This window comes from Paroedura picta, chromosome 3 (assembly GCF_049243985.1).
Source record: "Paroedura picta isolate Pp20150507F chromosome 3, Ppicta_v3.0, whole genome shotgun sequence".
Lineage (NCBI taxonomy): Eukaryota > Metazoa > Chordata > Lepidosauria > Squamata > Gekkonidae > Paroedura > Paroedura picta.
This window is the reverse complement of record NC_135371.1, coordinates 13,809,184-13,834,800: the sequence shown is the minus strand read 5'-3', so window position 1 is coordinate 13,834,800 and position 25,617 is coordinate 13,809,184. Positions and strand designations below refer to the sequence as shown.

Genomic DNA, 25,617 nt, shown 5'->3' with positions numbered 1-25,617 from the left:
GGCCCCTAATTGGGACCTGAGAAGCGCGGGGCACAACAGCCACATCACCCAATAAATGTTTAACATGTTTTTTAAAAAAATTATTAAAAAATTATTAGCGCTTATCCATTGAGGAAAGCCTTCCTGGCCATCATGAAAACTTGGTTGAGAAGGCCTGCTTGAAGGCCTCAGATTCCTACCCTCAAACATTGGAGGACCAGCCTTATGTCGTGATTGGAGGGTCGGACTAGGAACAGGTGGATTAAAATATGGTGCTGACGATATTAGGCTACTTGGGGGGGGGGGTAGTTTACTCCTCTACTCTCAACCACTGCCCTAACGCTCTGGTCGCTATGGTAGTGTTTAAACATCCCTTCAAAATAAGATACAGACACGCCACAACAATGAAGTGTGTTGTAAAGGGCTGGGGGGGATGAAGTAAAGGGCCAGGGGGGGGGAAGAAGGGGTCCTTCGGGGCCCACCTCCAATTAGTCGAAGGACCACATGTGGTCCACGGCCCACAGGTTGGGGATCGCTACTGTTGAGAACCCCTCCTCTCCCCCCCCCCCTCCGAATTTCCAGGTATAAAATCTCCAACGCTGGGAACTGATCTCTTCAGTGTGGAAAGCAATCCCGGGAGATCTCCCTGCTCCACCTGGAGGTTGACATCCTTAAGGAGAATCATGCATGCTAAAAGGGGCCGGATAAATTCGGAGGGGGGGGGTAGCTGGGTTGGGCTGAAGTGGCAAACAAAACTGGAGTCCAAAGGCATCTTGAAGACCAACGAAGATTTATTCAAGGCGTGCGCTTTCTTGTACTTCCTCAGATAACGGAACAAGGATCGTGAGAGTACAGAATAAGGAGAGGGTAAGTTAGTAGTAAACTAATCAGCCTGCGCTTGATATATAGTCAACAAAGCGGAGGAAAGACGAAGCAGGGGAGGCAGAGACTGGAAGTCCGGCTGCTCTGGGAAACTTCCACCGCCCTCCTGTGTGCACAAGTGCGGGGACGGGATAGGGTGGGGCGGGAAGCCGTCCCACCAGGGGGCTTGGCGCAGAGTTCAAAACTCCTCGCTGTGGATTGGGAAGCGCTCCCGATCGCGCACTTCGGGTCCGGGCCGGCCTCCTCCTGCTGCAGCCCCCGAAAGGCTGCCGGCTGGAAACCAACCAACCAGGCAGAGCCGCGCAGGCTGCTCGCCCGGTGCGTCCCCCAAAACCTTCTGCTTGGCTCCGGCGGCCGGCGGCCAGGCCGGGCATGGAGAGTGCGGGGGACGCGGTGCAGGGGCTGCGCAGGGCGGCCGTGTGCTCCATCTGCCTGGAGTTCTTCCGAGAGCCCGTGTCCATCGAGTGCGGCCACAACTTCTGCCGGGCGTGCATCACGCAGTGCTGCGACGAGTCCCGGAGGCGCTTCTGCTGCCCGCACTGCCGCCGCCGGGCTTGCAAGCGCGACTTCAGGCCCAACCGGGAGCTGGCCACCATGGTGGAGCTCGCCAAGCGCTTCCGCCTGCAGGAGGAGGGCGCCCAGGCCGCCGGCGGGGAGGGCCGCTGCGAGAAGCACCAGGAGCCCCTGAAGCTCTTCTGCGAGGACGACCAGAGCCTCATCTGCGTCGTCTGCGACCGGTCCAAGGAGCACCGCAGCCACACCGTCACGCCTCTGGAGGAGGCCGCCCTGGACTACAAGGCAAGTGGGGCGGGGGGCTTTGGGGTTGCCTGCCGCTGCTGTCGGGGGACGGTGGCTTGTGTGGTTTGTTAGGGTTTGTTTGTGTGCAAACCGCCTTGCGCCAAATAGGGAAGGAAAAGCGCTCTGTAAATAGTAAGATCACTAGACCAGGGGTAGTCAAACTGCGGCCCTCCAGATGTCCATGGACTACAATTCCCATGAGCCCCTGCCAGCGTTAGCTGGCAGGGGCTCATGGGAATTGTAGTCCATGGACATCTGGAGGGCCGCAGTTTGACTACTCCTGCACTAGACTATAAAATGCGGTTTGTATCATCCCTCAAGGTGCCTTTGGGCTAGTAGGTAACTTCTTTTTTTAAATATATATTTTTTATTTTCATAAAGATAGAAATATAGAAAAGAGACAGTATAAGTTGTTAATACGAAGAATAGTAAAATATAGTCTTCGTATGTTACACTTACACCCCCTCCATTAAGCGCCTCCTTTTAGTTATGCATTGAGTTTAGGCTGGGAGGCCCTGCGGAGATGTATTTAATAATATATTTAATAATAAGAGAGCCAGTTTGGTGTAGTGGTTAGGAGTGCGGACTTCTGATCTGGCATGCCAGGTTTGATTCTGCACTCCCCCACATGCAACCAGCTGGGTGACCTTGGGCTCGCCACGGCACTGATAAAACTGTTCTGACCGGGCAGTGATATCAGCGCTCTCTCAGCCTCACCTCCCTCACAGGGTGTCTGTTGTGGGGAGAGGAAGGGGAAGGCGACTGTAAGCCGCTTTGAGCCTCCTTCGGGTAGGGAAAAGCGGAATATAAGAACCAACTCTTCTTCTTCTTCTAATACAGATTCAGCTTACATAGGAAATATAAGACCCCACATTAACTACACAATGGTATGAACTTTTGCCCAAAGCTTATAAACTTTTTCACGTTTCCACCACATTTAAAGAAAAGAAGCCTACTTTGTTAGATAACTTCTTAATGATTAAATCCGAGTCCAGTAGCACCTTTAAGCCCAACAAAGATTTACTCAAGGCGTGAGCCTTCGAGTGCAGGGTGAGGAAGAGTGCTTGCACTCGAAAGCTCACGCCTTGAATAAATCTGTGTTGGTCTTAAAGGTGCCACTGGACTCTGGTTTGATTGTGCTACTTCAGAATCTGTTCTTAATGATTGGTGTCTAATGGGATTCTGTGATGGCTGGAAGAACTGGAGACCTGGAAATCCTGGGGAATTGTAAATAATGTGTGGGATTTCCAGAGGGAGAAATTCCAGAGGACTAGCTATGTCTGTTGCTTGTGTCCTGAACCGCTGAATCTGCTGAGGTGGAGGCAGATAAGAGAAATATTTGAAGTTAAATTTTTAAAAAGATCACTCATTCCCAGTTAATGAGCAGCAGCCGTTAGACGGGAGAGGACATAAAACCTGGAAAGGAATGGAAATGGGGGTTTTATTAATGGCATTTGTTGTATCCCCCTCATGTGTTGAGAAATAGAAATAAAAACCTACTAAGACCTAGGAGAGCCATTTGTATTAGCCTCTTCAGAAGCCTTCTGCAATATGTAATACTGGGTGGGGGGTGGGGGGCTCTTCTGCAATGGTGAGCCAATTAACAGGTGCCCCTGTGTTCACCTGTTTTGAAACGCAGGAGGGTATTTGTCTCCCAAACAAACAAAATAAAGGATGTGCCAATCAATGAAACGGCAAAATCCTGAGACCCCCTTTCACAGGCTTTGCCCTGACTTTTAAGATGTCCCACAGTTTGGGTAATGAAGCACTAGAATGCACAAGACGCTCTTAGGGAGAGAAGGTAGAATCAGGTGGGGGTAGCTATGCTGGCCTGAAGCAGCAGAATGAGGCTTTAAGACCAACAAAGGTGTAAGTTATCATGTTGGCAGGGTCATCATGTTCTGCATGTGGAACTCTTGTGTTTACATCTGTTAACTTTTATATTATCTGTAGGCTAATTTGCTGCTATTCGTAGGTTTTACCAACTGCTTTAATCCAATCTTAGTATACTTATTGCTCAGTTACTTGTGCATCTTGACTCCAGTTAGCCTTTCTTGGCTGCTAACCCCCTCCCCCTCCTCTCTACCTCTGCCTAATGGTTGGCAAAGTCCTCTTCAGTGTATCTGAAGAAATGTTCATGCACACAAAAGCTTATACCTTCAATAAAAGTTTGGTGGTCTTAAAGGTGCCCTTGGGCGCTAGACTTTGGTCAGCTGCTTCAGACCACCACAGCTACCGGCCTGCATTTGGAACAGATGAGTTGACTCAGTGTCTGGGGATGTAAGATCTTTATCTGGGGCTGGGGTGGCTTTTATTTGTGTAAGTGGATCTCCTGCCCTTAGCCTTTTCCTGTGTGCAACTTGTAAACTAAACAAATATTACAAAAGCATCAGAAGTCTCCAGTGCTTTTACTTCCAAGGACAACAAAACTCGCCGCTTGGGGAAGAAGCAGCAATGGCCTCTAATCTGGAGGAACTGGGTTTGATTCTCCACAACTGGGTGACCTTGATCACAGTCTTGTAAGAGCTGTTCTCACAGAGCAGTCCTCTTCGAGTTCTCTCAGCCCTCCATACCTCAGAGGGTCTCTGTTGTAGGGAGAGGAAGGGAAGGCATTGAGATGCTTTGAGACTCCTTTGGGGAGTGAAAAGCAGAGTGTAAAAACCAGTTCTTCTTACAGTAAAGTACAATAGCTACATTCAGATTTCCTTGAAACACCTGATGGGTAAATTAGCAGGAGCTAGGATAGTTAAAGAGCCTCTTGTGGCGCAGAGTGGTAAGGCAGCAGATATGCAGTCTGAAAGCTCTGCCCATGAGGCTGGGAGTTCAATCCCAGCAGCCAGCTCAAGGTTGACTCAGCCTTCCATCCTTCCGAGGTCTGTAAAATGAGTGCCCAGCTTGCTGGGGGGTAAACGGTAATGACTGGGGAAGGCACTGGCAAACCACCCCGTATTGAGTCTGCCATGAAAACACTAGAGGGCGTCACCCCAAGGGTCACACATGACCCGGTGCTTGCACAGGGGATACCTTTACCTTTACCTTTTTAGGATAGTTCAGTTGGAGTAAAAAAGTAGATCGAGATGCTTAATGCTATCCTAATTCAGGTAAATAAGAAACCGTATATGCAGAGAACCTTCTTCCTTGCAGCTACCAGTTTCAACAGGATTTCAAAACCCAAAAAGCATTGGGTCACAGGTAAAAAGAGTGAGTCGGAAACTGATAAAACTAGAAGCTCCTCCAAAGGTGCATGCATGTGCATAGATCAAAGAAACAAAATACTGTTTTACCTAAGCCTTTTTCTTTCAGGAACAAATCCAGAGTCAGTCACAGACTCTTAAGCAAGAAAAGGAGAGGCTTCAAGAACTGAAACAAGCCAGTGAGCGTTCCATTGAAGAGTATCTGGTAGGTAACTTTTTCAGCTCACCAACACAGGCTTGTGGGTATGCAATTGCTGGTTAGGAGCAATCCTAGCTCTGGAGGACGGCAGAGCTGGGTCACTAGAATTTAATCAAGAAAGATGTAGTGCAGTGATGTTAATTTAACTGCCTGGGCTGTCTACTCCATCCATCTAATGAAGTGAGCACTGACACTTGAAAGTTTATGCTGGAATAAATTTTGTGACTTTTTAAAGGGCCACTGTATCCTTGGCTTATTTTTAGGCAAGAGTAGGAGACAATCTTCATTCTGTGCTTTAGTCTTTCTGATTCAGTCCTGGCGCTGTATGGTTATGGTGTGTTTGATCCTCTATTCTCTTCTGACCTAGCTGGTGCTGGGTCTTCTGTGCCCTGAGCAAGCCATAAAAATACATCCTATAACCTTGGAATCTCCATAGGGTTTTATATGCAACATTTTACTATCCTAAGCCTCTGTACTTGTTGCTTATGCAAGGAAAGGGTCATGACCCCTTGCCCCATTATCCCCAGCATCAGCCAATCATGAAAATCTTCCTCAAACCATTTTCCAGTTCAGGCAGAGCTTGTTTCACATGTTTTGAGAACATTCTGGCTCCCTTCAGGGAGCACTTTTGTCCTCAGCAGTTATCTTGTTTTGTTCTGGTAGCCTTGCCCGTTATCTTAGTGTTCCCAGACAGCTACTGAGAGAGACCTGCTCCTTGTTCCTGGCATGCCTGGAGGTCAAAGAGTTGAGCAGCACAGGGTTGACTAGGAATGCAGCAATCCGTGGGGCCTGGAGATGGGGGTGGAATAGCGGGGGATGTGGCAAGTGTGAGCCGGGCTGCCTGGAACCAGCCAGCTTGTGCTTAAGCGTCTGATAACCATAGGAGGGGCAAGTTAACAGTCATTAGCCTGGAGGTGATTTTCGTATGGAAGACAGTGGCTAGGTTCTCCAGCACCAGATAGTAGCTTCGCCTGGTGGAGATGGAAGAATGTCTGCCATGCTACATTCAGGCTGTGAGCCTCCATTGCAAGGGAGGCATTGAAGATCGCTCTCAAATTCCCGACATACTGCAAAGTTGTCCACTGCACTCTGTCTGCGGCAATTGAACTGGGTGACAGAGGTGTCCCTTTGCTAGAAGCTTTTCCTTAGCAAGAAACAGAGAACCTGTCCCCAGAGTGTTGTTGGCTTCTTTTCCAGCTAGGGTTGCCAACTCAAGGCTGGGCTTGGCATGCTCCTGTAATTGCAGCTGATCTTCAGAGTAGAGATCCTGGTGGAAAGGGCAGCTGTGGAACTCCTGCCCCTTCTCAGACTCCTTCTTCTGCAGATACTCCTCCTCGAAATTTCCAGCAGTTTCCCACGCTGCTGCAGGCTAATCTACTTTCAGCTGGAATCAGAGACATGAGCTTTTAATATGTGCAGGGCCTTTGTGATGCTCTGGATCCGTCTGAGGAAGTGTTTTTTTTCCATAAAGGCTGGAGCCTTATTCAAGCCTCTTGCAAGCAGGCTGACAATGGATGATGGCTTGACCCAGATAACGTTCCAGTATGTCTCATGCTAAGCAGATGAGAATTGACCATTGGCCCTGGGAGAGACCCCTGAAAACCCTCCATAAACTGCTCTGATAATTCCAGAGGTTCGTCTGCTGAAGTGAAATATAACTGGAGTCCTGCTTCACTTTAGAGAGGACCAAAATGAATTTCAGCACACTATGTTAGGGATAATTCCTTATAAACTTACCTGCGTTCAAGTAAATCTTGTACTGGCTCACTGTATAAATATGCAGGCCACTGGTGTTTTTTCCAGACCTTTACAGGTGTACCTGCCTCCGTCTCAGCTCTTAGTTCTCACACTCTTGGTGCTTAATGTGTTCTGCTTTTCAGTTGGCTGTGTAAAACAAATACAAACCCTGCGTAGGCCATGCCTTTCCTCAACACAACTCCAAGTCACGTGTGCCCGTTATTGCTTACATCTTCTCACCTTGGCTGATTTTCATCACAGGAGAATTTAGATGCTGAGCGGAAGAAAATAACCTCTGAATTTGAACTGCTGCATAAGTTCCTTGAAGAAATGGAGCAGCTCCTTCTGGACCAGCTCGACGAGATGGAGGTGGAGGTCCGGAAAGGGCAGAAGGAAAGCGACATCAGGTTCTCCGAGGAGATTTCCAGTCTGGGGGACCTGATCAATGAGATGGAGGAGAAGTGTAAGCAGTCAGCAAGTGAATTCCTGCAGGTGAGCATGTGGTTTGTGGGGGGGGGGGGGGAACGGAGCACTAGGGCCCAAGGTCTTCCAAGGCTCATTCTTGGTCCAAATGATCCCTATAACGGAGGAGACGAAGGTCATGAATTTGGCAGTCATCAAATAGCCTGCCTGCAATCCACAGCTGTCTCACCTGTGTTGGATGGGTCATGCTGTGTTGGATGGGTCATTCCTATGGCTGTTGTGATGTTCTTAGAGTTGGTACTAATTACATGATCTTAGCTTTTAATGCTGTTATCAGATAAGGACATGAACAGATTTAGAAAATCTTCATTATTCATAATGAAAACTGTGGTTTCTTGCTCTTTCTTGCCCCTCCAGAATGTCAAGAATATGCTCAGCAGGTGAGTAGTTGTTTCCTGTTCCTGCAGTTCTGAAGGCCGGTTCGCCTGTGCATGGGATGTGGACATTTCCTCTCCAGCAGGGCTCTGCAAACCACAGCTATAGAACCTTATCTCAGTGCCAGGGGGTCATTCCCAGAAGGCAAAGATGCAAAAGAATATGTGTAAACTGCATTTCTGTAACTGCTAGGTAAGCCTGTGTGTCTTCCACACTCCACCAAGGTGTGGATGGTAAAAGTTATGTACGAGGTGGAGAAAGTGGATCCCCTAGTGCTAGAATTTGGGATGCCCAGTGAAGCTGATGGGCAGTACGCTCAGGAGAGACAAAAGTAGAAGACGAAGAAGGTTGGTTCTTATATGCCGCTTTTCCCTACCCGAAGGAGGCTCAAAATGGCTTACAGTCGCCTTTCCATTAATCTCCCCACAGCAGAAATCCTGTGGGGTGGGTGAGGCTGAGAGAGCGCTGATATCACTGCCCGGTCAGAACAGTTTTATCAGTGCCGTGGCAAGCCCAAGGTCACCCAGCTGGTTGCATGTGGGGGAGCGCAGAACCTGGCATGCTAGATTAGAAGTCCGCACTCCTAACCACTACACCAAACTGGCTAAGTAGTTCATGGCACAACGCATCATTAATTTGTGGAACTCATGGCCACAGAATATATCGGCCGCTAAGATTGGTAAAAAAATGGGTAAGGCGAATTCATGGAGGGCTAGGTCTGTCAGTAGTGATTGGCTAAGTGGAACCCCCATGTTTAGAGGCAGAGTACCTCTGCGTGGCAGTTGTGTACATAAAACAAAAAGCAAAGCTGGCAGCGTCTGAAGTATTATGGCTGGCATATGTAATGGCCTTACTGTTAGAAAGTGGCCTGAATGTGGAAGACAGAATTGAATGAGTCCTACTAAGAATTCCACCCCCCCCCAAGCTTCTAGAATGTTCACTCATGCTGAAGTCATGCAGGCAGCAGTCAAACCAATGGCTGAAGCAGAAATCTGAAGGAGAGGGAAGCTAGCATGTAGTGGCACCGTATAATAACCTGCACCCATCTACAGAGCCCGTCAATGCCTTGATACCAATCTAAAATAAGACTTTTCAATGCTGTGCATTTGGCTGGTGCTCTTATTTTGTTTTGTTTATTTAGATTATTATGCACCTTGCCCAATAAAGAGAGGACAACACTCCCAAGGAGAGTGGAAGGAAAGGTTAGATGAGTGAGACTGATGTATGAATGTCAGTCTGAAGAGTCAAGTTTTTAGGAAGTGTTTAGATACAGATATGAAGAAACCAGATGAGTGGATAGCAGGGGTCAACAAGGAAGAGCACGCAGAAGCCGGTGGGTTGCAGATGTAATCTTGGGTCAGTAGAGGCCATTGGGATTAGAGGAGCAAAGACAGCACAGTGTATGGGCAATGATGCAGAAGATATTGTGACGAGGAGTTTAGTTACACGCCTTGTATACAGGGCCGGATTTTCCTATAGGCTAACTAGGCTTCAGCCTAGGGCCTCAAGATCAAGAGGGGTTTATATTCCACATTTTTAAAATAAAGGTTAGTACCAATCACAACATGTTTCATTTAACATATTGATATTTATCACAGTAATGATGTATTTTATTATTTTATTATCTCTCATGTAAATTACAAACTTAAAAATGGGAGGTGAAAGGGCCATATAAGTGGAATAGCCTTGGGCCTCTTTTCATGTAAATCCGGTCCTGCTTGTGTGTATATGTAGATGTATATGTATTTATTCCATTGTGTTTTGTTTCTCCTGTTGAATCATACTGATAAGGAAGTAGCATCGCTCACAAAAACAAGTTTCTCTAAATCCTTTGTACTTGGGGAAATTTAAGGAGGATCATGAGTTGCCTAGAATTCACTGGCTCTCATCTCTACTAATGAGATGAGAGTCCTGGTGTGACTTTATAATTGGCCGCAGGGCCTGCAAGATGCAGCTCTTCTGCTAGGCATACAGTTGAGGCCAGGGTAGGGCCCACTATTCAGTCTGAGAGCCCCCATGTCCATCTGTCCATCTGTTAATAAATAGATCTGTCTCACCAGTAAGAGAGTCAGAAGGCTGGCCCTGGCTGGTCAAGAGGGTGAGTTTAATTAGTTTTTTCGCTTGTTGTCTTGTCAGCTTTAATAATTGTAATTATGGGTTTTTATAGGTTTTATTGTGTTTTTATTCTCTTATTGTGTGAACCGCCGTGAGCCTAATCGGGAACGGCGGTATATAAATTTAAATAATAAATAATAAATAAAATTCACATGCTCCTGGCTCTACTAAGAAAATAAGAGTCCTGTGATGATGCATACCTAGAATGAGAACTGAGAGACAGGTGTCATCTATCAACCTTGCTTACCACCTAAGGTCAGGCAGAAAAAGGGAGGTATTAGCTTGGAACTGGGAACTCAGTACAGGCGTGGCCATGCGCTGTACACTTTTTGGCGGAGGGGTCCTTATCTCTGCTACTGTTTGAGGGCTCCCGGTAGCTGATTAGAGATACTCTGGCTTGGTATGTATGGGTGTTAGCTTGTAACAACTATATGACAACTGCCTGCTAATTACAGTCAATAAAAAGAGCATTTTTTTCCTATGCACTGGGGTGCTTATTTCCAAATCCTAATAAAAGAACCATTGCCAGGTTGGGTGGCAAAGCAAATGGACAGAAGAGCAGATAGATCAGTGGGAGCCATAAAATCAGTACATTTTCAAGGAAATAGAAATTGGTGCAGAATGTGAGAAAGAAATGGGCCCGAAACAGAGCAGAAAAGAGGGGCAGCTTGATAGTGCTGGGTGGAACCAACTGGATGAGCTGAAGAACTCAAGAGGGGAGAGACAAGAAAGCCAAGCTTCAGTCAGGAGAAAGCGTTTCGAGGCACCCATACCAAAGAAACCTTGCAAAACCGTTTCGAGCAGTGCATTTGCTCTCATGCTGTAATAGTCTATGCCCAAAAATTCAAACAAGGATTAATTTTTCTTTGGGTTTCCTCCTTGCTAGATCTAAAGAAGAGCCTCATTTGCCTGCGGAGATTTCTCAGGACCTAAAGGAAAAACTCAGTACGTTTGATAAGAAAAACATTTTCTTAGAAAAAATTCTGAAGAAGTTCAAAGGTAAAGGAGAACTGATATCCGGCCTTAATGCTTTCTTATCTCTTAATGCTTTCATTCTCTGTCTTTTCTAAAGCTTCAGCTAAGAGGCAAACTATACAATGCATTTCTTCACATCTTTATAATAGTTTGCCTCTGTTCCCTGCAGCCACACAGCAGCTGCAGGGAACTGCTTCAAAAATGGAGCCCAAACAGACTTGGAATGGTGCCATGGGGGAGGGAGGGGGGGTAAACGGTAATGACAGGAAGGGAATGGCAAACCACTCAGTATTGAGGCCGCCAATAAAACGCTAGAGGGTATCACCGCAAGGGTCAGACATGACTCGGTGCTTGCACAGGGGATACCTTTACCTTTATTCTAGACCTCAAATCTGGACTCACTTCTTCCCTATTTCTCCCCCTTCTGCTGTCTGTTAGTAGGATGATATACAAAATACATCAAACATGGTAGCATGAAGTTAGAATTCCTCTCTCTCTCTCTTTTGCTCTTCTTTAGACTCTTTGATGCTCGAACTGCAAGAAAAAGGAGAGGACACAGTTGTGACAATAGGTGTGCAGACAGATGAGAAGTGTGTATGTTGGCAGAAGGAAGAGAGCCTCCAAGGCTGTCTTTCCACACCGAACCCTAGACATCCTGTAGGTAAGTGAGGCTGTGAATTAATCTGCAAAGAAAGAATAAACTGGCTACTCTTAAATAAGAGGAGGAACTGGGGATGTGCTCAACAGATGCCTGAAACTAGGAATGGGCCGGATGAAAGATTATCAATAGATGGCGCTTTCATCTGGATTGGTGGGCCTGTTGCTCAACAGGGTGGCTTAGGGCATGTTTTGAAAGAGGTAGGACTCTGCCCAGAAAGATTGGGTTGTCTTGCGTTACATGTGACATGATTTACAGTCTCCAATTTACAGTTACTCCAATTTACAGCCTCCAATTTAAAGTCGCTCCAAGATGCCAGCTAATTGCACAACGATCGACTGATGGTAGAGACAGGCCCTCATTCTCTGTTGCCATCTGTCTGTTTGCAGAAGCGATGACATTGGATCCAGACACAGCAGGCCCCTACCTCATCCTGTCCGACAACGGGAAAAGTGTGAAGTTGGGAGACACGCGCCAGAAACGTACCAAGTCCCGGGACCGGTTTAACATGTACCCCTGCGTGCTGGGAAGGACAGGGTTTAGCGCCGGGAAACACTGCTGGGAAGTTCAAGTGATCGAAGGGGGGTGTTGGGCTGTGGGTGTGGCCAGAGAATCGGTGAAGAGGAAGACGAAGTTCGACTTCCATCCCAAAGAGGGGATCTGGGCTGTGGAGCACTTGGGGTTTGATCATTACCGAGCTCTGACCTCCCCTCCAACGTCTCTGCCCCAGAGCACGACGCACCAAAAGATCCAGGTGTATCTGGACTACGAGGCAGGCCGGATAGCGTTCTTGGATGCAGAGAAGGACACCTGGATCTTCACCTTCCCGCCAGTTTCTTTTGGAGGGGAGATCGTCTATCCTTGGCTGTGGGTGGGGCTGAAATCACAGCTCAGGTTGTGTCCCTGAAGCTGCACGTACTTTTGAGAAACTGGCCCACTGAAGTAATGGAGACCAGCTGTCATTTTGTCCATACAGTGATTTTGGAACAGGGATGTAATATCACTTCAGTAGTATCCACTTGTATACATTTCCACTGAGCTTCAACTACTGTAGGTAGTTCTTTGTGTTAAGAACCTCTCACGAGGTCCGTTCTCAAGTGGCCGACCAGTTGCCTTGGAGGGCCAACAAACTGGGCATGAAGCCAGGGCCTATCTCTGACGTTTCCCTCCTGCCGGTTCTGTTGTTCAAAGGTTAGCTTCCTCTCGCTATGGAGGTTCTTTTTAGTCACCATGACTGGTAGTCATTGACGGACCTCTCTTCCATGATTTTGACTAGTTGTCTTTTCAGAGACATTTGTCATCATGGCTGTCTCTTAGTATTGTCTGCTCTGATGGGCAAGCACGTCTCAAATACAGAAAGGTATTTATTTGCCAAGACCAAATTTTGTCAAGAGATAATTTATTTGCCAAGACCAAAGATGTTTTGCATTCACAGCTACAACTGAGTCATTACCCTTCCCTGTGGGAATGATAAATAAGAATTTGCCTCTACATGGATATAGGCATACTATGTCCAGAATGGGCTCCAGCTGTTTGCAAATGATAAATCCCTCTTATTTTAGGAAAGAACCTCACATTTACTGTGATGGTCTCTCTTTGGACCAATCTCATTCCATCTTTCAGTTCATGTCTTGAATTCAGCCTCTGTAAGGCTACTTATATAGTCATTTGACTATATAGTCTTTTGAAACTTTCTTGACCTTTTGATTTAAAGGTTCCGCTATCTCTTAACTGAAGCGCATTTTAAAGCAGGGATAGTCTTCAGTATTGGGCAGCTCTACCATGCTGAGGGGTGGGAAGTGGCAGACCATGTCCTCACCCTTCCCCCGAACTGAGGGAGTGGGGGAGAAAATAAGATTAGATTCCAGTCCCCACATCTAACATCTGGCCTGTTCAAGGCTTGAGCTGCCTGCTCTATCCCAAGCTGTGTCAGCATTCCTCACCCCCCCAACTCACACAGGGCACGGGCCGCTGTTTGTTTACCACAGGGGATGTGGTAGCAATGGGTCCCAGCAGGGGATGTCAACAATTCTGGGGTCCCATCCTGAAATTTTCCCTACAGCCCCAGAATTCCAAAGACTGCCCCTGTTTCAGAGGACCAATCATCCTCAATGGAATGTTTGCATTTTCTTGGAGAATGGATTTCTGATTTATTGATTTGTGTTGATCAATTATGAAATTGTTACTATATTTTTTATCATTTTTGTTGTAAGTTGCTTCGTGCTAGAAGATGTAAAGAAAATAAACTAGAGGTCCCCAGTCTTATCCAGCCTTTGGTGCCTTTTGGAATTTTGAAAACAATTAGTTGGTATCACAACAAAATGGATGCTGTTGTGGTGGAACCAATCGCAACATGGCTACTAGGTGTGTGTGTGTGTTATTTCCAAAATGTTATTTCCAAGCCAAATGTTCTCCTGGGAAGGAAGCAACGACTTCCAAATTGGTGCTCTCCACAGACCAAAGATGCATTTCATTTTAACCCCCCGCAGAACATCCTCTGTACAGTATACCAGGGATAGTCAACCTGTGGTCCTCCATATGTTCATGGACTACAATTGCCATGAGCCCCTGCCAGCATTTGCCAGCTCTGTTCATCTCATGCATTTGCTGGCAGGGTCTCATGGGAACTGTAGTCCATGGACATATGGAGGACCACAGGTTGACTACCCCTGCAGTATACGAATTTATGCTGGTGCACACCAAAGAGTGTTTCAGCTTTGGAAACATGCAGGGGTACAACTGGTCAATTTGTGACCCCTCCACCCTCCAGAAATCCTGTCCTTGCATTGCCTGTGGGACACCGAATCTCACCTTCTTTGCTTGAGATGAACTAGCCTTCCCCTGAATTGAGCCCTCTTCAGCCTCCGCCTAGATGTGCAGTGATTATTTATAATCTGCAAATTCTGAACACATGGCCAGGAAAGGCATGACGTTTTAAGGAACAGTCATATTTATTTGTAATATATGTTGTGCCTATCTTCTGGGGTGTTTGCTACTCCCGATTTGGTGTTGTCTGAAAATTTAATGAGTCCCTCCACAGATCTGTGACACCCCTCTGCTTACCTCCCTCCAATCTGATGAAATACCATTGATAACCACTCTTTGGGTGTGGTTTTCTAGCCAGTTCCCTATCTTCCTAACCATCTGGAAATCCAGTGCACAGTCTTCCAGTTTAACCATCCGAATAATCATGGAGAACCTTGTCAAAAGTTTTACTGAAATCCAAATAATATCAACTGAGTTTTCACGATCTAGTAAACCTATCACTCCGTCAAAGAAAACCTGTTTGGTCTGGCAAGACCTGTCGGAGACAAATCCGTGCTGACTTCCCCAGATCAACTCTCCTTCAGGTGTCTGCAGATTTCCCCCTTTAAAATCTGCTCCATTACCTTCCCTGGAATTGAGGTCAAACCCACTGGCCTGTAGTTTCCCAGGTCATTTCTCCTCCCTATTTTTGAAGACTGGGATAACATTTGCTCTTCTCCAGTCTTCTGGCACCTCCCCAGTCCTCCAAGAGGTTCTAAAGATGATGGACAAAGGTTCAGCATGCTCTCCAGAAAATTATTTGACCACTCTGGGAGGCGCACCATCCGGCCCAGGAGATCTGAACTCATTCACTGCAGCCAAGTGCACAGAATTGCAAAAGGGTTAAATCCAATGCAGACACAACCCTGCTTATCTAAAGTCAGTGCCAGTACTGCATATCATCAGACAGACCTTGATACAATCCTCTTTGAACTTAGTGAGATTTATTTCTGAATGAAAATGAACAGGATTGTGCTGCAATGTTGCAATCCCAAATTTGCTTACTGCTGAAGCTACTGGGACTGATCTGGCTCAAGAGGTTCTTGGGTTTCAGCCTACCAGCTTTTCCACTGGTAAAGGCAGGTTGCCTTTTGACCACCAAAAGGCTATGACTGGAACCGTGAGATTCCTGTATACAAAAGCAAAGGACGTAGGCCATGCTGAGGCAAGGAATGTAATGAGACTGTACGTAAATACTGGTGGGAATTAACCCCTTGATTTTAATGTTATCATACAAGAGCCAAGGCATGTTCGACAAGAGCTTTAAGCCATGTATGCTTTTAAAACTATTAACAGTCACTCACAGCATGATTTTAGGTGACCAGGTCCGTTAATTTAATGGCACATGCCATTATGTAGCTTTGCAGCACACAGACAGAATAATCACAGTGTTTTAAGCAGAATGGAAGAACGCCTACATTTCAGATAGATGAAAGGCAATGTTTGATGCTCTGAAAAATGATATATTCCCTAAATTCTTTGTTACTGACCCTCATCTGGCAAAATAATAAGGAAATGTAACAGGGTTCTGTCATGAGAATCCTGAACAACAAAAAATCCACCAGTGATGCTTGGGTTCCAGAAATACTCGACAGCTGTATTCACAGTGAAGGGGCTGCAGTCCCAGATGAACATTTCTCCAAAATATTGGAAAAGTTGCATATTTAAAAATAGCTAGATTCAAGTCCAGTCGCACCCTTCAAGTCCAAAGTTCCCTTCATCAGCTATCCTGCTTTGATTCTCAAAGCCTTCTACCCTGAACCTCTTCTTGGTCTCTGAGGTGCTCCTGGACTTGCATCTGGCTTTTCTACTGTGGACTAACACAGCTGCCTTCTCCAGCATGTTTCAAAACCAGGTTAAGTATCTGGGCTGCAAGTTACATCCTTCTGGATGCAATAGCAAAACTCTGCAGCAACATTTTCCAAGACTGGATTTATAATTTTGAAACTGGGTTGTTCTTTATTTTCTGCAGCTCTGAAGAGAAGTCAGTTATTAGATAAAAGATTACACCCCCCCAAAGGACTCTGTACATGAGTACCTTCAGTAGAAATCATTACTGGGCCTAATTCTTTAAGAATTGCCTTATAAATGTATTTCAAAGGGGAAGGAAACAAATTATACTTTCCAGTTAATCTCTCATTTCTTTATGGCTGATGATAAAGATAGCCATTTATTATTCTTTTAAAAAATACAGCTGTTTTTTCGTTACCCTATTCTTAAGATAGAGGTGAGTACTTTAATGGAGCATGATTATTATGGGGTGGAAACACTTCTCTCTTTGGAAGTGAATGGCTAGAAGTCCATAAAAATAAACCTATGGAAAATAAGTCCAATTGGATTCAAACCAGCTTCTTCGTTTCTCGGTGCCTCTGAAGATCATCAAAACATTCTGCATCCTGCTTTAACAAAAATGTCTTTTTGCTTTTTAGCTCTAACTTACCAGCTACGTTTCCCAAGTGAAAAACGAAGAAAACTTGATAAGCCAAAAATAAGGCAGCTTCATGTGTGTTCACTGTTCAGAAAGTGAAGCTTTCACTACTCACATAGCTCTTTTCCCTTCAGCGTGACTTGCACAAACAACAAATCATCTAAAAAATATGCAAATTTAATTTGCATAAGGGATGCCGGCCAAAATAATCTTTCCTTGATAGGTAATATGAATTACTTTGGTGCAGAATTTTGATTTGTTTAAAAGCATGGAATACACCCATTCTGCATGCTTATTAAATAACTTATTTAAAAAAAACAGCTGTTTAGAGTGGGGAGATGAAGTGGACCTTCAGAAAGATTCTGTCTCTTGCTGCACCGGAGCGGCAGAGTTCACACCAGAATTTTTTGCGGCGTTTTTAAAGTGGACTCTCCGGTGGCTGACCAGGTGTGAGCTCTGATTAAACCTCTTCCCGCACTCGGGACATTCATAGGGCTTCTCGCCCGTGTGGATTCTTTGGTGCTTGTTCAAGTCCGAATTCCGAATGAAACTCCTCCCACATTCCAGGCACTTGAAAGGCCTGTCCCCCGTGTGCATCCTCTGATGGGCAAGGAGGGCTGAGCTGTAGCTGAAGGTCTTCCCGCAGAGCAGGCATTTGTAGCGCCTCTCCTCCTGGTGGGATTTGCGGTGGACCAGGAGCTGGTGGACCATGCGGAAGCTCGCAGGGCAGTCGGGACAAGCGTGCAGTTTTTCCGTGTGGGTTTTCTGGTGGGAGATGAGATGAGACTTGTGGCCGAAGCGCCGGTCACACTCCGTGCATATGTAGGGCTTCTCTCCAGTGTGGGTCCTCTGGTGGGCTGAGAGGTTCGAACTGGTGCTGAAACATTTTCCGCAGTCCTGGCACTCGTAGGGCTTTTCGCCCGTGTGGGTCCTCTCGTGGGCACGGAGTTGCGAGCTCTGGCGGAAGCCCCTCCCGCATATGGAGCACTTGTAAGGCTTTTCCCCCGTGTGGATTCTCCAGTGCTTGATGAGCACCGAGCCTTCGCTGAAGCACCGCCCGCAATCTGAGCACACGTACGATTTCTCCCCGGTATGGATCCTGCGGTGTACTATGAGGGCCGAGCTGGTGTTAAAGCTTTTCCCGCAGTCCGTGCATTTGTAAGGTTTTTCCCCTGTATGGAGCCGCCGGTGGGTAAGCAGGCTGGAACTGTGACGGAAGCTCTTTTCGCAAACGTCACACTTGAAGGGCCTGTCATTCGGGTAGACCCTCCCGGCGCTGTTCTCATAGTCAAAACAGATGTCCCTGGAGAACGTATCCTGAGGAATCCCCAAGTCCCTCTCGGGGCCTTTGGGCTGCTCAGAATCCAGGAGGTCTTCACTCTGCTCCCATAGCGTCTTGGATGGCGTGTCGGGATCCCCTGGCTCGTGATCCAGTTGCTGGGGGGCTACCTCTTCATTTTCACTCTTGATCCAGTCTTCCCCTACCGGAAGAAAGACCCTTTCATCAGCATTCATCACCGTAAGGCCAACATTCATCTGAAACACTGCGAGTGGGAAGAGGGGTTGAGTGAAAACTAAAAAAAGGGGCCCCCTTACAGTAACAGGGTTTGGGAGGGCTTAAGGTGGTGGCAGGATACAGTGGATGAGCGATAGGGTTGTGAGTGTTCTGCATAGTGCAGGGGGTTGGACTAGATCAGGGGTAGTCAACCTGTGGTCCTCCAGATGTTCATGGACTACAATTCCCATGAGCCCCTGCCAGCGTTTTTTCAGCCACAGGACAGAGTGCAGTGCAAATAACATGCAAAAGCATGCAAGGCCCTTAGGCACACATCCTTGCTAGGATAGTGGCTAATAAGGGCAGAATAAAATTTACAATGCAAGAGACATGACACTATGACTATGGACACAGATTTCCACCCCCATCCCCAGATCAGCTTGTCATTTCACTGTAGCTAAAGAAAGCTCCCTCCCCAAGGCTGCTACCTGGGGTTTTAGAGCATCCCATAAGCCAGATAAATAAATACATGCACACACAATATACATTCCAGATGTGCACAGGTTGAAATGATTTTGGCAATACAGGCAAGCTTTTTGGATGCTGCCCTCAGGCTGTCATGGTTCTATCTACGCAGACTGCCACATCCCTGGCCTCTTTTGGGAAAGAACAGCAGGTTCGGCCACGATCCAGCCCTCTAGTGACCCATTCTGGGGGTGAGCTCGGCACAGGCGAAAGGAGAGGCCTCGAGGGAAGAGGGGCCGGTCCAGCAGGCTCCAGGGTGGGGAAGAGGCCACCTGGGCCAAGCAGCAGCTGCCTAAGGGGAGCAAGGAACATTTGGAGTCTCGCTCTCCCTTCGAGGAGAAAGTAAACAAAGAGACAGAGCACGTGAAAGGCTGCCTTCTTGCTCAAGCGCCCAGGAGACTGGAGGAGCCTTATATGCATTTCAGGAAACACAGTTTGGGGACCCCCCCCCCCGCCCATATGAAGCCACCAGTTCTCCCCCAACCTCGGCCCCGCAGGCAGAGTGCTCCAAGGACCCTTATTTATGGGCTTCTCAGGGAGGCAGCCCCCCCCCCCCCCGCCCAAGCCCCGTCTGCAGCACCCACCGGGGTCCATTTCCGTCTCTGCACGGATTTCAGCCGGACAAGAAACCGGGGCGAGACGCGGCGGGACAAACACCCATTTCGGAGTCAGACTCGGACCGAATTCCTGTGGCCTTTTGTGCTGCCCACGCGACGCATTCTGGGAAATGTAGTCCGGCTAGCGAGGGGGAAAAGCTGGGAATGCTAACGCAAAGCCTTCTGGGAACTATAGTCCCGGGTGGCAGGAGCTGGAGTCTGGATTTGATCTGCTGCTTCAGACCAACCCGGCTTCCCACTGATGAGGATGATAGTGCGGGATCAGGGACAATCAACCTGTGGTCCTCCAGATGTCCATGGACTACAATTGCCATGAGCCCCTGCCAGCATTTGTTGGCAGGGGCTCATGGGAATTGTAGTCCATGGATATCTGGAGGACCAGAGGTTGACTACCCCTGCACTGTTGAAAGTTACAGTGCCTGCCTTAATACCTGGATGGGAGCTCAGGTGGGTTTCACGCTTCACTCTGTGAAAAGCACTGCCCATGACCTCCACATGCCTCGGGGCTCCGTCTTGGTGGACTGAGCCCTGGAGCCAATTGCCCTTCTCCTGGAAAGCGTCGCATCCAACCAGAGTACCAAAGAGCGGTGGGGGTGCAGTATGCACAGTACAAGAATTAGATGGTCAACAGACAAAAGACGTTATAGGGACCACTGGACTCAAAACTTAGTTCTTCTGCTTCGGTAATCTGCAATGATCAAAGAAAGATTAAATAATGTTTTCTTCAGTCCCAAAAAGCCTGTTTAGGTTTTAGGGCAGAAGCCGAGGCCAAGAGTACCAAACATGACGAAGAAAACACACCATGCACGGCTTAAGGTTCAGTTAGTTGACAGGTCCCTTGGTTTGTTCGGGCTTTATTATTTTTGTCCTGCGGTTGGAGCAACCACTGCTAGGTATCGAAGAAGTCATGAAAAATATTCTGCGCCCAACGTGGGGCTCGAACCCACGACCCTGAGATTAAGAGTCTCATGCTCTACCGACTGAGCTAGCCGGGCGGCTGCTTCCCGGCTATTCTAATCACTCCTGTTAACAAGCGCTTTCCATTCCCTTCGATGACTTGTGCGTTACTCAGCGATCAAATTGCTACCGCGACTCTTTATGGCTCCTCCCTCGGTTCCTTGCCTGAATTGAAAGTAGACTCCAAAATAAGGCACACGACACTTGGGGATCGATGGTGCCAACTGGTGTTTAGTGGCTTTCTCTTCGGGAGGCGTCTGAAACGGCCCCGTCGAATTGCAATCCGTTTCTCCGATCGCGCCATGCGGCCTCCCGGATCGCCCAATTTCACGACGTTTGGTAAGTTTGACCCCCGGCGCTAGGAATAGGAAGGAAGAACAACGATCGTAAAGGAAGCCTTGGTCTGAGAGCACCTCAGGGGCTTCTGGCCTCTCCGGAGAGTGTCTCGTTGGAGTTAAGCGGCTTTAATGGTGCGAATCGACCCCCGTTCTTCACGCCTGAACACGAATGGAGCATCGTGCATTGCAAGATCGTGACACGTGTCAAAAGAGCGAATGCATTTGGGAGAGAATGCATTGGGGATCATCGAGGCGGATGGTCTGCCGGGTCTTTGCAGCGACTCAAAACTTGTCCGGGGCATAACAATCTGCTCCTTCCCGGAACTAGGAGCCCACTCCAGTCTCCTGAAGCCGGGGATGCCTGCGAGGCTGCGGGACATTTCAGGGCGCTAGCGATCACCTGTTGGCCACATTCAACACTGTTCCTTCATCTATGCCATCTAGGTGCCTGTTGGCAGCGCTCCAAGAGGACGTAAATCCTATAACACAGTTTAGTTCCAGCTTCTCCCAATTTCAGGCATCTTTTTATTGTTCTGGGGTCTTTTCTATTGAGCCGAACTAATTGCGACAGTAAAAAGCAAGGCAAGCCCCGACTAAAACAGATGTCAAGTTTATGTCTCGCTTTTGAGAGTGTTGTAAGCTAGATGGAAAAAGAAGCAGCCAGCTGGTTTCTGTAGTGTAGTGGTTATCACGTTCGCCTCACACGCGAAAGGTCCCCGGTTCGAAACCGGGCAGAAACAGCCCTGATTGTTTTTTTCCCCAATTCTCTTCGTTTTCTTTCTCCTGTCCCGTTATTTTGAAAATCTGTTTCATATTAATGGCTTGAGGTCAACGTAACAATTTTTGAAGAAAGTTTTTTTCTCTGGATGTCTTTTATACATGACAAAGAATTTGGCTGCCTTGAAATTAGTCAAGTTTCAACATTCAAAATATACAACCATAACACCAACCATAGTCAAATGCCACCCTCATCTGTGTGTATTTATTATATAAATATGGTTTGTTTTTCCCCTCATAAGAATATTCCCCCAAACGTTACAATTCCAAAGTATTTGCTGAGTGTAAGGATCCAAAATTAAAGACAAGTGATGCTCTCAAGAATCAATAGATTACATTCTGTGGTTTCTGCACATTGAGCATGCTGTTCTCAGATAAATTTTGCAACTGCGGGGTAGGTGCTCTTGCACCTGCAAGATATCTTCTGCTTCAATGTCCCTGTTATAATAAGGCAAGACAGAAATGGATTAAACCTCTGATACAATAGCGGTCAGAGAACTCAGTAGATATCCTTATTTCTAAATTACTAGCTGATTCTAGAGTTGAAAATGTACTCATATCCTGAAGTTCAGGCTTGTTTCCATGTGTGCAGTGTAGCCAGGAGATCCTACAATTGTGTGGCAGGTCCTGCTCTTTAGCTTTACCCAGGCTACACCCTGAGGAGGCGAGCTAGATCTGCAATCATTGCTTGTCTATACTTTGGGAACCTTAAGCTGAACCAATACTTTGGAGTTGTTGAATATGAACAAGCGCTGGAAGTTGTGTAAACCTGTCGTTTAAATGGGGCAAAATAACAGGTCTCGAAGGCCATCGTGGTGCGGCCGGCCAAACTATATTCCACGTGTCACAGGCGTGTCAGCGTCAGGCTTTCTGCATAACTGTTATACCTACTTGGCTACATATTTTTATACTATTATAGGCTTTCTGTGCTTAACTCTGCCGTATGATAAATAAAAAATATACTTCAGCTCATGAGTGTTAGGGAAACTGACAAAAGAATAGTCACCTTTGTAGCTAATGTACCAGCCCTCTCTGGTCTGCATTCTTCCTTCCTTCCCCATATTCCCAGTTATGTCTGATAAACACTACTGAAGACCTCTAGATCAGAAGAGAATAGTAGAGAGAGTGAGAAAGTGTATGTGTGGTATATATTAGCTGCCTGTCAGCTTACAGATAAGGAATGGGCAGATTGTACACTGCAGTCAGCTCGGGCCAGCCCTAGTCATACAGAACTATGATAGGGATACTGTTCCCTTCAAGGTGTCAACAACATCTGTATGGCCTATAAAATCTATTGTTCACTGTGAGAATGAGTTAATAATTGGCCTTCTGCCCAGATAAATCTCATGAACAATCTTGCTACTCACTCGGAAAGCACCATGGCATGCTTAGGAACAGGGTATCATTATGGCTTTTGTGGGCCCTCGAGATTTTTGCTTTGGAGGACCCTTCCCACCCTAATAATATCAATATTTTAAATTATTTTTGATATAATTTTAAATGCTTCAACAGTTTCCCCCTTGTTTTATGCAAAAAAATAGTAGATTTCCAAGAGCCCTAAAATTTCATTCTTATCTGAAGTGAGGAAAAAAAATTAAAACTGAGGCTATCATACTTTAGTCAAGTTATATGATAAGAGTCACTGGAAAAGACAATCATGCTAGGGAAAGCTGAAGGTAGCAGCAAAAGAGGAGGACCCCAAGTGAGATAGATTGCAAGATTGACTTAATCATGGAAGTCATGACCCTCCATTTGCAAGACTTGAGCAATATTAATGATATGATGTTTTGGAAGATGTTAATTCCTAGGGTTGCCACAAATCAGAAGTAACTTGATGGCCCAGAACAAGCATACACAAGCTACTATGTTCTCTATACTGGTGCTGCCCACTAAGTCCAGATATGCAATGGCTCCAGCGATGTACCTTTTTCAGCTTGATGCTCAGCATGTCAAATATGCATTCATCTTAGGTAGATGATCAGCACTGCTGTTGGCCATCTTAGAAGGTAAATATTTAAAACTCCAATATTTAGAGAGACTTTGTTCGTGTGCAACAGGAGAGGTGGGGCAATTAGAGCTTGTATTTATTTTTGCGGTTCCTTCTACAACATGCAGAGTGATAAGATTCTCTCTCCCTCCTAACAATGCTATCAGGTTGTCTGGATAAGATCTGTTTTGGTAAATTATCATCACTTGAAGACCCTCATACAATGAGACAAGTAGCAAATTTTTGCACCTATGTGTATCACTTTTGTAGTAAATACTCCAAATGAGATGGAGGGTTGGAAATTATTTTAAAACCACATTTTAGGTATTATAGCTATTTTATATTGTATCCTGTACTATTTAATATGTCTTAGTCTGTAATTATTTTGTGATGATTGCTTCAGACTCTAGATTTTATCTGTGATTGGACTATGACCACGATAATAATAAATCTGAATTGGGTGGGAAGTGCTTATCTAATCAGTTCAATAATAATTAGATTGATTCTAAATAAAGGTTTTAACTAAACCACTGTCTGCTCATTACTTAAAGAATAAATGTTTCAACTGGGAATTTGGAACCAATGAGATCTGTTTTTCTAATGTTCTGTGGCAATTCTCCCTAGGAAGGCAAATTCTGAGTCTTAGGAAAAAATGTAGTAGTTTATTTGGAGAGATTACTAATGGTTACATTGGATGCTTTGTTGCTAAAGCTGACAAGATACAAACCTTTGAAGCAGATATAGTCCAGCCTGCCCCCATGCCATTTGTTCCTACAGTCTGTGATCTTACAGGATGCATTCCTTATCTTTAAAGAGTTTACAACTTAACACATTGAGTCAGAATATGATAGGAAACCAGATGGCCCAAGGATCTGAGAATTAGGGAAGGGGAATCTATGGAGAGAGCCAGTCAGCAGCCTGGCAGAGGAAGTCGGTTCCAACATATCTTGCATGCACATGAAAGCTTATACCCAGAACTAAGCTTTGTTGCTCTTAAAGGTACCCCTGGACTCAGACTTTGTTCTATTGCTTCAGACCAATACAGCTACCCACCTGAATCTCTCTCCCGGATGTAGTGAGTTCTTGTGAGGTTCAGAGACAGTATTTCGAACAAAACAGTAATACATTTTGAATTAATCCCGTATTGACAGTATTCCCACACAGTACAGTTACCATGCTTGTGACCAAATATTATTAAAAGCCTCACTTGAAAAAACTGGATATGAACAAACTCTCATGAACAAACTCACTCAAATGTTCTTCCCTGATGTTGTTAATCCTTAAACCAGATGATTGATATCTAGAAGCAAAAGAACTAGAAGCAAAAGAACGTTCTGTCTATTCCTGGTTATTGGATGTCTACCAACTACTTCAAATTTTGCATATTAATCCGCTCGCTACAACTGATACATGAAAGAAGAGAAGATCATGATAGAACAGAACATTCGGAGTAAATGAACTGCTGCATTTGCATAATTTTATACTCTGAAAATCTAAAATAAATAAATATCGATTTAACCCCTATAACAGCTGGGCTTATTTTGACCTGTACAGTCATTTCATTTTAACAAAACTTAAATGACATTTTTTAAATTAAGCTTCTTAATAGGACAATGGGGTCTGATTTCCCCCCCTGTACCCTATCTACCCTCCTGAACCAGCATCTGTCAAATGTATAAAATGGATCCTGTGAAAGCTAGATATGTAAATATTGCAGAGGACTTCCCTTGGATGCTCCTTTATAATCTCTCTAAGCTGTTGCTTTGAAGTTATGTAAACATTTTCATTCAGCAGAGCCAGTTTGAATGTGCATGGAAAGTTTGTGCTGGGTGACTTGTGAAGGCTTGATGTCTCTAGGTTGCACAGGATCTTTTCTATACACTTCTAAACCTCCTGAATCTCATAATCTGTAAAATCAATAGAAAGACCTGCCAGCATGTCTCCATCCTTAGCACAGAGCCCGACAAACTGCTGATTCTGTGCGCTGGAAGGGGAAGCATAGAGTGGGGACTGGGGTGTAGGAGACAGAGGTTCAGACCCTCTGATCTACCTACAAAGATTTCTGGGTTAACATGGGCCAGTTACACATTCTCTGCTGTTGTTTACCTGACCGTGGTCATTTTTGGGGGGTGGGGGAGGGGAGAATATCATCCCCTTCTGCAGGTTTTACTTTCTACAACTCATCCATGGAATAGGGGAAGACTGCGAAGGAACAAAATGTTTGGGGACAGCCAGAGAAGTAAATGAACTGCAGCACACCGGAAGCAAAGTGTCCTGAGACAGGATGGCCACG

At 46.0% G+C, this 25,617-nt stretch overlaps 2 protein-coding genes and 2 non-coding genes across 4 annotated transcripts; 2 read left to right on the top strand and 2 right to left on the bottom strand.

The window, feature by feature from the left end:
- Nucleotides 1–747: 747 nt before the first annotated feature.
- On the top strand, nt 748–13,660 carry LOC143831587 (zinc finger protein RFP-like). The gene is made up of 7 exons (XM_077324683.1): nt 748–1,659; nt 4,963–5,058; nt 7,051–7,281; nt 7,630–7,652; nt 10,649–10,761; nt 11,255–11,398; nt 11,785–13,660. The coding sequence occupies exons 1-7, from the start codon at nt 1,234–1,236 to the stop codon at nt 12,300–12,302; spliced, it is 1,551 nt and encodes a 516-aa protein (XP_077180798.1). The 5' UTR covers nt 748–1,233; the 3' UTR covers nt 12,303–13,660.
- Nucleotides 13,661–15,390: 1,730 nt separating this feature from the next.
- Nucleotides 15,391–19,384, bottom strand: LOC143831599 (uncharacterized). Its single transcript, XM_077324707.1, has 2 exons — nt 19,233–19,384; nt 15,391–18,109 (listed from the first exon to the last, which is right to left on the bottom strand). Exons 1-2 carry the CDS (start codon nt 19,240–19,242, stop codon nt 16,980–16,982), a joined length of 1,140 nt encoding a protein of 379 aa, XP_077180822.1. The 5' UTR covers nt 19,243–19,384; the 3' UTR covers nt 15,391–16,979.
- An 803-nt stretch (nt 19,385–20,187) lies between these two features.
- On the bottom strand, nt 20,188–20,260 carry TRNAK-CUU (transfer RNA lysine (anticodon CUU)). The gene has a single exon. It is a non-coding gene; the product is annotated as a tRNA-Lys (tRNA).
- A 967-nt stretch (nt 20,261–21,227) lies between these two features.
- TRNAV-CAC (transfer RNA valine (anticodon CAC)) lies at nt 21,228–21,300 on the top strand. Its single transcript has one exon. It is a non-coding gene; the product is annotated as a tRNA-Val (tRNA).
- Nucleotides 21,301–25,617: the final 4,317 nt, after the last annotated feature.

Coding starts and splice junctions, on each gene's coding strand:
- LOC143831587 (XM_077324683.1), top strand. CDS start 1,234: ATGGAGAGTGCGGGGGACGCGGTGCAGGGGCTGCGCAGGGCGGCCGTG. Junction 1,660..4,962: donor AGGCCGCCCTGGACTACAAG/GCAAGTGGGGCG, acceptor TTTTTCTTTCAG/GAACAAATCCAGAGTCAGTC. Junction 10,762..11,254: donor AATTCTGAAGAAGTTCAAAG/GTAAAGGAGAAC, acceptor GCTCTTCTTTAG/ACTCTTTGATGCTCGAACTG.